At 68.3% G+C, this 13,696-nt stretch overlaps 1 protein-coding gene across 5 annotated transcripts in view; it reads right to left on the minus strand.

Annotated features, from left to right (window-relative positions):
* Positions 1 to 3,934: 3,934 nt before the first annotated feature.
* The window catches only part of Kdm4b (lysine demethylase 4B), an 86,338-nt gene continuing 76,576 nt past the window's right edge, over positions 3,935 to 13,696 (minus strand). For 3 of the 5 annotated variants that reach the window (XM_063229164.1, XM_063229167.1, XM_063229165.1), the window contains 11 exons: positions 12,480 to 12,844; positions 12,271 to 12,391; positions 11,069 to 11,250; positions 10,188 to 10,410; positions 9,707 to 9,783; positions 9,572 to 9,627; positions 9,387 to 9,495; positions 7,047 to 7,484; positions 6,822 to 6,941; positions 5,849 to 5,941; positions 3,935 to 5,623 (listed from right to left, as the gene is read on the minus strand). In XM_063229164.1, the coding sequence (XP_063085234.1) occupies positions 5,426 to 5,623; positions 5,849 to 5,941; positions 6,822 to 6,941; positions 7,047 to 7,484; positions 9,387 to 9,495; positions 9,572 to 9,627; positions 9,707 to 9,783; positions 10,188 to 10,410; positions 11,069 to 11,250; positions 12,271 to 12,391; positions 12,480 to 12,844 (1,982 nt within the window). In that variant the 3' untranslated portion in view covers positions 3,935 to 5,425. The remainder of the gene's footprint in view (positions 5,624 to 5,848; positions 5,942 to 6,821; positions 6,942 to 7,046; positions 7,485 to 9,386; positions 9,496 to 9,571; positions 9,628 to 9,706; positions 9,784 to 10,187; positions 10,411 to 11,068; positions 11,251 to 12,270; positions 12,392 to 12,479; positions 12,845 to 13,696) is intronic. The other 2 variants (XM_063229168.1, XM_063229166.1) reach the window with 1 other exon arrangement.

Consider the following 13,696-nt stretch of genomic DNA (forward strand, 5'->3'; position numbering starts at 1 on the left):
GCCCTGGGCAGTACAGCCTTTCCGTAAGCAGGCAGGGCAGGTGTGGCCTTTGCTCTTCCCTGGAAAGGTAAGAGTTAAGAGACTGACAGCTGGGTGCAGTGGAGAACACCTGTCACCCCACACTCAGGAGGCTGAGGCAGGAGGGTCGTTGTGAGTTCCAGGCCAGCCTGGGCTACACTGCTCAAAACCAGCCTGAACTGCATAGAGAGACCCTGACTCAAAAAGACAAAAAAAAAAAAAAGATTACAAATGTATTATGGTAAAAGACACACAGCCACGAAGCCCTGCCCAAGCCTTCCCCTGGCTTTGAACCCGCGACCTCACCATCCTGACTGCTTTCTGCAGAGCTCTGGAATCCTCTTTGCTGAGAGTCACGACGTGATTGGCCGTGATCGGAACCGTGACCGCCGCTGCCCAGCGCCAGCCAATGAAAAGGCAGCGCGGAAAAGCATGACGTCACTGGATCTGGTGCCACGTGACTTCCGGCTCCTCCCAAGTCAAGATGCCCGCGCGAGGGAGACGTTTGGGGTCCCTGCAGGACATCAAGCGGCTGGGACAGCGAGGCCAGAGACCCTCAGGACGGAGGGTGCAGAGCTGCTGCGGAAGGCGGCGAGGTGATGGTCAGGGCTGCGGGAACCGAGGGAGCCACGCCAGGAGCCGGACTCTGGATCCCGTACTGCCCGCAGGTGCTGCGGCTGAATCCCGGCCCAGAGGGTGGCGTGGAGGGCACTCATGCTGTTTCTGCTGTAGCAATACTTTTGACTGGGTCGTGTAGTCCAGTCTGGCCTCAAACTCACGGTGGTCCTCCTGCCTCAGCCTCCCAAGTCGCTGGGGTCACTGGTGTGCACCGCCGTGCCCAGCTTCTGAAGCCCTGGTCCCGGGAAACCTGACATTCCTGTCTTCCACGGGGCGTGTTCTCTGTGGGGCAGGAAACTCTGTCCCCAGCTCCTGGCCCTGCATTCACAAGGGCGGACCGGGCTGGGAAGTCAGTGGGGGGCAGGCGCCCGCTGTGGGGTGGGTGAGGGCGCAGTGGTGGGGGTGGGGCTGCCAGTGCCTGGCATCCTCCTTTGGGTGGGCGTCAGCCATTACGTCCCAGTAAGACTTGGTGTCAGAGACGGGATGGCTGTGTGCCGGAACCTGACCCGGTGGTTCAGGAGCCTTTGGACCTCGTTTGTGGGGGGACTTTGGCATGATTTGGGGATGCCAGCTGCTGAAGCTCCAGAAGCTGAAACCCAGCCTGATGGGTGAATCTGGTCGGAGCTCGGAGGACCGGAATGCTGATAGGAATTTGGCCAGGAAAGGCCAGACTCGGACGCTTTAGTTGGACCCGAGGAGTGTGTGGTGGCTGAATGCTCTCTCAGGGTCACCTACAGACACATTTCCTGAGTTCAGCCATCCAGGGTCTTGGAGGCCGCTGCATCCGTGGTCTGAGGAGGTCTGGCCCCTGCTCAAGCCAGCACTGGACCTCGGTGTCATCCCCGGGGTGCTGGTCAATTTTCGGGAGTGCAGACCGCAGGACTTGCAGGGTCAGGGAGCCTTCCACCCGGGTTGCAGCCGGAGGCCTGGAGACCAGGCAGAGATGTGTGGCGGGTCACAGTCCCTGCCCAGAGGGCAACGCTTGAAGATCTGAGACTGAAGCCAGAGGTACAGTGCAGACCCCGGAGGCCAGAGCTGGGAACGGCAGGCGGGCGGAGGGCAGGCCGGGAGCAGAGCCAGCCCACGAGAGAGGCCACGCAGGCTGCCACCAGTGACGCCGAGGGGCAGGCTGCCCAGCCCACAGCCTGGCCCGGGTCACTCCCTGGTAGGACAGGGCCTTTGTGTGTCTTTTTATTTGCATAGGGGCTCACAGCTAAGCCTTTGCCCCGCGTCTCAGAGGAGACCGTGGACCCGCACGCAGCCTCCAGGACGCGGGAGGTTTCAGCCCCCAGCGAGGGTCCTTCACGGCATGGGATGCACCTGGGGCCAGCGGGGACCTCGGCGGGCAGGGCGGGTGTCACACACCAGCTGCAGGGGCCCCGGTGACATCTGCAGAGCCAACAGGGCCAGGGCCAGGGCGGGAAAGTCTTCCTCCAAGCCTCAGAAGCCACAGCAGGGAGGGGACATTCTCGCTGTCACCCCGAGAGCGGCTCAGGATGGACGGTGCTCCGGCAAGCACCGAGACGTTGCCACTGGCCATGCTGCAGGCTGTGTGTGTCCCCCCACTCCCCGCCCGGTGGTGGCAAAGAATTCTTATTTTTCCCATTAACAGAGCAGAAGTGTGAAGTAATCTAATCCATAAACAACCCTCCCCTGCTGTCAGTGAGGGGACGGTGCTTTGCAGGGACCGGCTGCCCAGCTCCGTGGGCCCAAGGGTGGAGGCCACGGCCCCCAGGAAGGAGAGTCAGGGTGGCCTCCCTGGGCCTGGGAGCCCTGAGGGGCGGGGGCTGCCCCACGCAGGGCAGTTTGTCATGGCGGAGGCCACCCCTCCCGCTCCCTCCAGCCCAGGGACGTGCACTGCTTCCTGCCTGCGAGGGGTCAGATGTGAGACGCACTCAGCTTTGCAGGTCTCGGCCGCCGGGCACCAGGGAAACTTTATCAAATGAGGCAGGGACGTGCGGACTGTGGGGCGTGGGGTGCCCCCTCGGGAACTTTGAACTCAGCCCCGCTTACCCACAGCCGAGGGCCCTGGTGCCCTCGGAGCTGCACCCCGCCCGCCTCCATCTCTGCCCCTTCTCTTCTGCAGGCCCCGCGTGGCAGCTGTGTTTTGGGGGAGCTCCCCTTCCTGCAGCTGCTGCCCCAGAGCCCGGCCTGAGCTCCGAGGAGACGCAGGGCCAATGGCCGGTGTGGAGCCCCAGGCCCTGGTGGCCAGCAGCTGTGTCCGCACTGCTGAGCAGTGGCTGCACCCCAGTCTCTCCCCGGGCTGAGCGCAGGGCCAGCCCTTCGGGGCAGAGTCCGGATCTTGGGCCGCTGCCTCTTCCCGCCATGGTGTCCAGCACAGCCTGCGGCCTGGCCCAGTGGCCCACGGCCGGGACACGATCACCCCACTCCTTGCAGAAGACGGAGAAACTGAGTCTGCTTCTTACACTCAGAAGTGGGGCAAAGGGAAATCTTGGCTCAAAGGACAGAGCAGGCAGGGGAAACTGAGGCCCGGGAGGGTCAGCCCTCAGCTGGAGTCCCACGGGTCACGGCCCGTGACCAGCTCCTCGGGGTCCGGCCCTGCTGACCACAGCTCTGGGGTCCCTTCGCCACCTGGGGCTGCGTCTGCTCGCAGGGCCGCCGGCGAGCCCCGCGTCCCTGCCCAGCCGGTTGTCAGCAGAGCTCACGCACTGGCACTGCCCCCAAGCACACCTGGCCCAGCCCCGCGGCCTCCATCTCCCTGGCTTCCGCTCCCACCTGGCCTCAACACCCACTGCAGGCAGAGGGTGCTGCGAGCAGAGTCCGGTCCTCTCTCCTCGGCCCTGTGCGGCTCCCCTCTGCCTGGGCCAGAGCCGGAGTCGTCCTCTCCACCCCTCCTCCCCTGCTCCTGCACCTCTCCCAGCTTTGTTGCCCCAGGGCCTTTGCATGGCTCCTCGCACACCTCCTGCGTCTCCCTGTGGGAACTGCAGCAGCGGCCCTGGCAGCGCCTGCTCTCCTCACTGCCGATCTCCACCTTCCCTCGGCTCTGGCACCTTGTGACTCCTGAGTGCCAGCCACGGCAGGCACGGGCTGGGTACTGGGGTCTGAGCTGCACTCCAGGGGTCGGAACCAGAACCGGAACAGGAAGAGAACGCGGGATGGGATAGGATGGGGTGGGACACAGCTGGGCCAGGAGGAGTGAGTGTTGGGTCCAGCCAGCACCCTCGGAGCAGCCCAGCCCACCCCGCCCTCTGGGAGCCACCTTCTGCCCCCCACTGCCCCCCACGTCCCCTCTAGGGGTAGAAGAAATGAAGACACTTCGGGCGAGGCTGCGCAAGGCTGCAGTGCTCAGAGCCTTTAATTTATCGTGGACCTCGAGGCAGGAAGGTTGGGCAAAGATGCAGCGCGTCCGTCTGTCCGTCCCAGGCAGGGACGGGGACCGTCCTGTCCACACGGTCAGGGCACAGCGGGTCTCCGGGAAGCTGCGCTGCCCGCCTCTTCCCTCACAATATAAATAGCGTTCCGGACACACGGGGCAGCGACGGCTCCATGCGGGCAGTGGCTGCATGCACGGACAGCTCGGCGGGCACCCGCCGGGGCTGCAGTCCTCTCCTCCCAGCGGCCACCGGCCACGAGGCGAGCGCTCCTTACACGGGCCGGCCGGCGTCCCCTGGTCCCCCGTCCCCGAGCAGGCCAAGGGCGGGCGCCACCCCGGGGCCTCCACCCGGCTCTTGGGGCGCTCGGTGCCGTCCGGGGCTCCCGCCTTCTCTCCGACACGGCCTCCCAGGTCACCACGACGACACAGGCGAGCACAGGGTTCCGGACAGTGAGCTGCGTCTGTGTCTGGCGCACACAGACCTGGGCGCCTCCGGGGCCAGCCGACCTGTGTCCTGTCCTCCTGGGACCTGATGCCGCCACACTGACAGGGCGCGGGGCCCGGCCACGTACACAGTCACCCGTCACGCGCTCGGCCAGGGAGAGACGGCAGGAACAGAAATGGGGCGACCGGGGCCGTCCATTTGCAAAGGTCTGCACAGGCCAGGGCGGCCCTGGGGACCACCACCGTGCAGGGCGCGGGCACAGGCACCCACAGGTAGGCAGCAGCGGGAACTGGGTGGCAGCGAGGTGGCCGTGGCCGCTGTCCAGCGCCCTGCCCCTCTGGTCCCCAGGTTTCCGAGTCTCTTGGACACGGTGGCACAGGGCTCCCCTTGGCCTGCTCAGCGGCCGGTGGGGTTTTGTTTTTGTCTTTCTGAGGCAGGGCCTCCCGGTGCGGTCCAGGCCGGCCTTGAGCTCACTTGGTGGCCCCGGCTGACCTCGAACTTGCACTGATCCTCCTGCCTTGGCCTCCCGAGTGCTGGGATGACAGGCGTGCGCCACCGCGCCCGGCTGCAGATGGGCTCTTAAACAAACACAGACAGTGACTTGGGGACCTCATCCCCGGCACCTCAGGGCTGCAGGAAAAAAATGCATTGGTTTTAAAGCCACAAATCTAGAAGAGAAAAAACAACTTTGGGGGCTTCTGCTGCCGTTTCCGTGTTTCTTGATTTTTTAAACAATACGTCGTATTTATAGAAAGAACTTCACAAAGGCGGCTGTGCACACAGCCCGTCCTGAGGCTGCTCGGTGGGCAGGGCGGTAGCACCGTGAGGGGGACAGGCCGCGGGTCTGATCGGAGGTGCGGGCGGCGGGCCTGGGGCCCTGCTCCCTGAGTCCAGGCCGCGCTGTCCTTGCTCCTGCCCCCCGGCAGGGGGCGCCCGAGGCGCGAGCGGCCTCGGCCCAGGAGACCCTGATGGCGCCTGCCCCGAGGGGCGGAGGAGGCCGGAGCCGCGTCCTAGAAGGGCGCCCCGGGCCGGGCCTGCACCTGCGCCGGCAGCAGGCTCTCGGCGAAGGCAGGGCAGTCTGGGCTGTGCCCTGAGTCCTGGGTGGCAGGGGCGGCGGTGGCCAGCGGGGCGCCCACCCGCGGGCGCTTGGCAGCCTTCACCTCCTCACCCGCGAAGGCGGCTTCCTGGGGAGCCCCTGTGCTCAGCGACTGCAGAGACCGAGGGACACGCGGTCAGCGTGGCAGGCTCCCCTCGGCATGCTGACCCCGCCCAGCGCGCCCAGAGGCCACACTGGCCCCCAGGGACCCTCGCCCCTCCGCGCCCACCCTCCAGGCCTCACACACTGTGGCAGGGACCCGCGTACGCTGCTCCCAGCCTGACGGCAGAGCCGGAGGGGCTGGTGACACCGTGCTGCCCGGTAGCCGGGGACTCACCAGCCGGGACCGCACCCTCTTGGGCAGCTCCTCCTCCAGGGTGAAGATGTCACTGCGCTTCACGGTCAGCTGGGACCCGTCCTCGAACTCCACCTGCCAGGGGACACCGTGCCCAGGTCACTTCCGAGCCCCAAGGTCCCTCTGCTCAGCTCTTCAGCGAGGTCAGTGACAAGCTGGACGTCTGCAGCCGGCCACAGGGCGGGGCGGGGGCAGCCAGGCTCGGCGGGGAAGGAGCCCTGGGGGTGCCGGCTGCGTGCCCGAGGCTGGCCGTGTCCAGGCAGTGTCCTCCACCTTCTGAGCCAGCCCGGCCACCCTGACACTGCAGGAGGCCCCAGCGGCCCACCAGCCCGGCCCAGCCAGGGCCCGCACAGCCCCCAGCCCATCCCCCCAGCGCGCAGAGGGGTGCAGAGACCCCGGCAGCCCTGCCTCTGCGCACCGCACATCTCCCTCGGGCAGTGCCGCGTCCCCGCCTGCCACTGGCCGGGGGAGTGTCTGGTGACACAGCCGGCCCAGGGCCTCGGGGTGCCTTGGCTCCTTGGGGACACACTGCGGGGTAGCACCATGGGTTCCCTTCCAGGGTGCTGTTCCCCACCCCTGTGGACGCCCCGGGTCTGGCTTTTGTCCCTGAAGCCCAGATGGCACCGAGGCTCTGCCCTCGTTTCTGCTCACGTCTTCACCCGTCTGTGTGTGGCGGGCTGGCAGTGTCTCGGCTGCTGTCCCCTGCAGCAGCGGGGCTGGGGACGCAGGGCGCCCTGAGCCTCGCGGGGCCTGACTGCAGATCGCTCACCACGCGGGGTCCTCTGAGACCCCTTCCCTGCCTGTCCTGCTCGGTCCTGCGTGTGGGGAGCAGTGGCCACCTGCCCAGGACAGGGACACCCAGCAGTGCTGCTGCAGCACCCACCACAGCTGCCCTGGACGGGGCGGGTGCGGGTTCAGGGCTCAGGACAGTGACGTCAGGCCACGCGGGCCTCACCTGGTAGATGTGGCTGGTCACGGAGGAGATGAACCTGGCCTTGTAGATGTTGCCGTCCGTCCACCGCAGCTCCACGAGCTCGCCCTCGGCCGGGGCCCCCAGCCGCACGCAGTCTCTGCTCTGTGGACACAGCGCGGGGACTGAGCGGCCGCCCAGCGACACCAGGCCCTGCGCCGCAGCCCGGGAGAGGCCCGCCGGGCACCCGCCCCGCCGCCGGCCGCGCACCGTGATGCTCTCGGGGTACAGGTTGTCGCTGTAGGAGCCGTCATCGAAGTTCACCTCGTAGAAGACCTGCGTGGTGGTGCCGATGACCCGGCAGCGGTAGTAGAGGCCGTTGCGGTTCTTGGTGATGACCACCTGGCCGAGGGCCACCGCCCGGAGCGCCTGCGCCTGCAGGGGTGGGCAGCGGAGGTCAGCGGCACGCGACGCGGCACGGGAGGCGGGCAGGGCGGGGCGGGGCGGGGCGGGGACACTCACGGCGTGGCCGCCGGCCCGGTGCTTGAGGCAGGTGATGGCCACGGCGTAGGGCCAGTCGTCGGGCTCCAGCAGTACCCCGGCAGCGCGCGCGCAGGTCACGTGGAAGGAGGTGGAGCAGCGCTCGGAGGAGCACTGGACGCAGGCCCCAGACACCCGCTTCATCCGCTTGCGGCAGTACACGCACTTCTGCGGGGCACAGCGCTCGGTGGACCCGGCTCCCGCCCCGCAGCCCCCACGCCGCCCTGCCGTCCACCCAGCCCGAGAACAGGCCGGGAAAGGGGACCCAGGGAGGCAGGGGTGGACACGCCAGCACCACTGAGGGTGACCAGACACGGCAGGCCCTCCGTGCCAGGAGCACAGCACAGGAGAGCGGCCGTGTGTCTGTCACAGCGTGGGGGGACCTCGAGCGATGCCGGACACAGAGCTGCTGGGCTCAGGGCAGGATGCCCAGGACAGGTGCCCAGAGACGGGAGTGGACACAGGACTGGGAGGGGAGGGGAGTCACCTCATGGGACAGGGGGCTTCCCCTGGGGAACCCGAGGCACGCTGAGGTGGCTGCCACACAGGCTGTGCCTGCAGTCGCCTTGAGCATTTAATAAGCAGCCGTGTCGCTCTGCAAACCGTGCTCAAAGGCCAGAGCAGCCCCGATGGGCCGTAGTGGGCGGCTCGGTGGATCAATAGTAATGAGGTCTCATTAGGAGACCATCAGTCCCCGGGCCACCCAGACCAGGGCAGGGGGCGGCGCTGAGGTCCGGCAAGAAGCCTGGCAGCCTCGGCTTGGAGGCCTGGTCCCTGCTGCACGCTGGGCACACACACGGCACCCCCAAAGGCCACTGTGCCCAGCATTCCATGAGCCCTTCTGGCCTGTGCTCCCCCCAAGGCTGGACAGAGCAGACGTGGGGGGCTCCACCCCACCCCAGCCTCATCCAGGACCTCCGGTTTCCCAGAGTACATCGGGGATGCCGGGATGCGACGGGCCATCGTCCCCAGGGCCTGGGGAGGGCTCCCACCCTGGACAAGCAGGCCGGGCAGCAGGAGTTAAACGTGCTTCCCACCCGGCCCCATTAGGAGGGACACACAGGCCCGGTACCGGGATTTTCAATTCATCTTTACAAGTGCTCTGGCCGAACAGGCTGCTTGCTGGAAACGTCAGCCGATCCACAGAGCGTCTGGGAGGGAGGATTTACCGGCGCCCACACGGCAGCATCCCTCCCCTGAATAATGAGGCCTTTTACCCCACATCTGGGGACTGCGGCTCTGCCCCGAGTCCAGGCGTCACCTGCGGCGATGGGCACAGCCCACCCAGGGCGCCCGCAGCTGTGGGCTCAGAGTGGGCAGTTCCCACCCACCGGACACCAGCCATGGCGCCTGCTCCTCGGGCCGCCCGCAGGGACCGGCCGCTGGCCCCGTGAGGGAGGACGAGGGACCAGAGAGACGCAGACAGGCGACAGAAGCATGCAAGGCTCGCCACAACACTGCCCCTGGGGAGGGCAACTCTCAGCTGCGCTGGGACGGTGCGGTGGCTCCTGGAGCGTCCCTCAGAGAGGACGGGCGGAGCAGGGGCCCGGACACAGGGACGCGAGCCCCGCGGCCCCGCTGCTGGCAGCCCTTCGCCCACCAGGCTGCCCCCGGGACCCTACAGCACAGCCCATCGCGGAGATGCCCCAAGAGCCAGTCGGCTGAGGAACACAGCAAGAAGGAGCGCCCCACCTGGGCCAAGATGCCGGCCCGCAAGAGGAGGGCGATCTCTGGGCACCGCCCCGGGCCTGTCCGCCAGCCGCCCACAAGGCCGAGGCAGAAGGGCGCCAAGCGGCAGCCAGCCCCGGGGCCTGGGGAAACCCGCCTCAGGATAAAACTGAAAGGCCGGGCCTGCTGCGCAGTGGGGCCGCCTGCCCACCGTGCACCACAACGAAGGCCACGCACCGGACTCCCGCCAGGCGAACACACAGGGCGGAGGACGAGGAGGACAGCGCGCTGCTGGCCCTGTGGCTGTGCACCCCTGGCCTCTACCTGGCGCCTTCGGGGGCGCCCAGAAGCTCCAGCGCCAGCCCCGCAGGCCCGGGTGCCCCGGGAGGAATCGGGACCTACCAGCTTCCACCGCTGCTCGGGGATGCCGCTGATGTCCACCGGGTGGCGCTCGATCACGTTCAGGAACCGCACCTCGGGGACCGCGATGGCGCAGATGATGTGGATCCACCTGGGGCCGGGCGGAGGGGCTCTAAGGACACGGCCGACCCCACCCGCACCCCGCCCCGGCACCGGCCCGCACCCACCTCCGGTCGGTGGTTGTCTGCAGCGCGCCGCCCCGGAGGTTGCACAGGCAGCACTCCTGCGGGGAGAGGCGGTGAGCGCCGAGCACGCGGGGAAACCGAGGCAGGCCCACCCTCCCCGCGCGGAGGCCGGGTTACCGCTGTCCAGGCGTGCGCTGCGCACCGGGAACACGTCCAGCCTTCCTTGACCAGCTCCGGGCGCACGCCGTAGCAGCCTGCGAGACAGAGAGCGCTGAGGCTGGGCCCTGCTGGCCGCTGCCCAGCTCCTGACCCTGGGCCTGGAGTGGATGCTGGAGACGGGGCGGGGTGGAGGGTGGGGCTGCGGTGGGAGCACCCCTGCAATGCAGGGGAGACACCTGCACCTTGCGGCCCACCTGCCGCTGAGCAGGGTCAAACCCAGGCCCTGGGGGGAGCCAGAGCTCCTGCAGGCTCTGGGTGAGGCGCGGGAGCGCTCCGGGGCCGCCGCTCTGTCCTGACGCTCAGTCCTGTCTCAAGCCTGTGCCAACCTTCCCGCCTGTGCCCAGCCCAGCGCCAGGTCAGGGTGGTGGGGAGGCCGTGCTGGGGCCCGAACCTCCCCCGCCCTCGCCCCCCCGGGCCCCTCCCCCGCTGGCGCACGCACTGGCGTGGACCTGCAGGCAGCACTTGGCACAGGCGATCAGTGGGCTGGTGCCATCGTCACCCACACAGGAGTTGGCGGGCAGCGGCTCGGTGTTCTCCCCGCTGGAGGTGAAGCACATCTCGGGGATGAGCGGTCGCGTCCTCTGGCCGCACTTGGAGGGTGGCGGGGCTGAGGGGCCCTCGAGGACGGAGGCCAAGGGCCTCTCCTTCTCTACCTGCAGGGACTGTGGGCACAGGGCGACCCTCAGGAGGGCAGAGGCCCACAGCCCGCTCAGGCGCCGCACGCCCCTCCCAGGCCTGGACAGACGCTGCAGGGGCCACGTACACCCGTGGTGCCCGGCAGGCCCGCATCCCCGTGTGGTGGCAGTGCCCTGGCCCTGATCCCACCCCAGCAGCTGCCGCGCTCCCCAGTGTGCAGTGGGCACAGCCTGCTGAGGGCCGTCGGGGAGTGGCGTCTGCTTTGTCTCCAGAGCGGCAGGGCCTTAGGGACGGCCACACAGACACACAGACACACAGACACGTCCCCACCCTGACTCCCAGGGCTGGGGACAAGCATGACACTCGGTCCTGGCCCGGGGGGTGCAGAGACCTGGGGAGGGTGCAAGGGATGAAGGGGCAGGGCAGGCAGACCGCACACGGGTGCACACCCATCACCACAGCAACCGGGGGGGGGGGAAACTGAGGCAGGAGAACCCCAAGTTGGAGCCCAGCCCAGACAACTTAGATCTTCCCTCAAAAAGTTTTAAAAAGGGGAGGAGTGAGCAGAGGGCACCCGGGAGCAGAGCCTGGTTCTCAGCCCCGGCGATAGGAAGGAGGGAGCCGGTGCAGGACAGGGCTGGGGCTCTGCCGAGAGGGCGCCCGCGGCCCGGCAGCAGCGCCCACCTGGCTGTAGGGGTAGAAGAGGCTGCAGATGGCGCAGTGGGGCTCGGCCAGGGCAGCCGCCGCGTTGAACTTGCGCTCGGCCTGGAAGCCGGCCGTCTTGTTCTTCCGCTGCAGAGACAGCAGCGACCGCAGGGCCTCGGGGTCGCGCGTGTCCTCCCCTGTGCCCGGGAAGGGCAAGGCCTCTGCAAGGGCAGCATCGGGGTGAGCCCGGCCCTGCAGGCCGCACCACGGCCACCACGCTGTGGGTCCCCCGAGGACCACACCGTGCACCTGCCGAGGCCCAGGCTGAGCCAGCACAGCCCTCCTGGCGCCGGGCACCGGGCACCGAGTGTGGGCTGCAAGTCCCCGAGGTCCCCGAGCCTGATGGGGACGCTGGGGCCCAGCGGGAGCCCGGGAGGGTCAGGGGTCAGGCCCGCAGCCTCTAAAGTCGCTGGAGCTCAGCTCACCCCTCCTGTCCAGTGTTCCCAGATGGACACTGTCCCAGTCTCCCCCTGCCTCTCAACATGTCCTGCACACTTGGGGTGCTGTAGCCAAGAAGCGGAGTTCTCCTTCCTGAGGTCACCCCTCCTTCAGATAGCCCCCCAACAGCCTGGGGTCTGGGGTCCTGGAAGGGCCCTGTGGGAGCCTGAGGGTGCTTCGGGACCGAGACCGCCCTGCCCGACACCCAGCCCAGCAATCTGGTCGCCTTGGCCCAGGCCAGCCCCGAGGAGCCGGGAGCCACGGCCTCGCCCACGAATGCCCTGCAGTGCAGGGTGGGGCACTGCCTGCCCTCAGAGGCCCTGGCGATATTTTCTGGAAAGGGTCCTGCACGAGGTGACCCCAGGGCCACGCTCCCCCTAGAACTCCAGAACCCCTTCTCCTGAGTCCTCAGGTCTGCCCCATGGTGGCCTGGGCTGGATGAGCCTGACACGGCCACCCTGCAGACAGGAGGGGGCCGCGGGACCACAGTTACAAGCTCTGCCCTGCCCAGCTCTGTTCAGAACAGGTGGCACACTGCTGCCCACAGCTGACAGCGCAGGACAGATGCACCGCGACGGCCGAGGGAGGAGCCGGCAGTACTGTGGGCCGGGCGGCAGGCAGGTCCTGGCAGCTTCGCAGGGCCACGGGCACCGAGTCCCCGGGCCGGCCCCTGAGGTCCTGAGGCCCGGGCCCGGCCGGAGGCCGGGTAGGAACTCGGCCGAGGGAAGGGCTGCGTGGCTCACCCTCGTCGCTGGAGGCCTCCTGCTTGACCACCGACAGTGGGGACCTGGCGGGAGGCCGGCCCAGGGGGTGGCGCCGGCTCCTCTTGATCTCCATCTTTAGCTTGGAGAAGGTGGACGGGACCTGGAGCGCAGACGGCGCCCTCGTGAGCCCGAGGCAGTCCGCTCACTGTGGCGCACTGTCGGGGAGCGCCTGGGGACCCCATTCCTACCTGCACCTCGCCGCCGCGGGCCTTGGCCTCGTCCTCGGGCCCCGCCAGCTCCATGGGGGTGGCCTGCGGGAGCCCGTGGTCGCGCTCAGACGCCCGGGGCAGCACGTAGAGCATGGGGATGATGGGCCGCGGCTTGGCCTCCTGCTCCTCACCGGGCACTTCAGGGGGCACCACGTTGAGGGGTGCAGGCGGGGGACCCTCCTCGGCAGCCGGGAGCTCCAGGGGGGGCAGCAGCCTCGGGGGCTCCTCGGTGGGGAACGGCGCAGGTGGGGGCTGGGGCGGCAGCTGCGGGCAGAAGGGGCCGGGACTCCTCTTCTTCCGCTCGCCCTTGGGCTTGGCTGGCCGCGGCTTGCCCCTGCTGTCCTCTGCAGGGAGAGGGGCTGCGGTCAGGATTCCTGGGCCCACGGCAGGGAGGGGGCTGCCCTGCCTTTCCTGCTGCGAGGGTGCCACATTCCACACCCGCAGCCTTGGCCAGCACAGCCCACAATGCCCCAAACCCAAAACACTAGGGGCCTGCATCCAAAGCACTACGCTGTGCAGCTCTGCATTTGAGCCCGGGGGGCCCAGCAAGGTCCTGGGACCCGGAGCGGGCACGCAGGACAGGCACCCGGGCAAGTGGCGCTCAGCACGCGAACTGGGGCGGGGGGGCAGGGATCCCCTTGCCCTCACCTGACCTACCTACCCGCCATGCACAGCTGCAGCTCACCAGCCCTGGCCAGGGCTGCGGGGACCGGGCACCTGCTGCCTGCACAAGGCAAGCTCTGCTCGCTCTGTGGGACAAAGTCCAGGCCACGCCCCGGGAGGTCACGCCCCCGGAGGCCACAGGCTGCATGGCGGGCCTGACATGGGCAGGGAACACACTGAGCAAAGGCTATCACTGATCCTCCGCCCCTGATCCTCACACCAGAAAACCCCAGCCCCCCTGAAGTTCAGGGCAGCCAGCAAAAGTGCAGGGTCCAGGAGCCGGCGGGGACACAGCGGGACCTCTGAGGGAGAAGCCCAGACCTAAAAGGCAGGCAGTGTGCTGGGCGGCGGCCCCCGGCCGTGCTGGGTGGACACCTGTCCCAGGGCGGCAGTCACACGGGGGTGGGGGGCCGAGGGCTGCACTGGGCTCCCACACAGGGAAGGAGTGAGTGGCCCGTTGTGGGACTCTCTGGGGTGTTCCGGGATGGGGTGAACCCAGCTCCCTGGCTCGGCACCGGCACCCACCCGAGCTT

The sequence above is a fragment of the Cavia porcellus genome, unplaced genomic scaffold, assembly GCF_034190915.1.
Source record: "Cavia porcellus strain 051 isolate PalLab524CR breed Dunkin Hartley unplaced genomic scaffold, mCavPor4.1 scaffold_17, whole genome shotgun sequence".
Taxonomy (NCBI): Eukaryota; Metazoa; Chordata; class Mammalia; order Rodentia; family Caviidae; genus Cavia; species Cavia porcellus.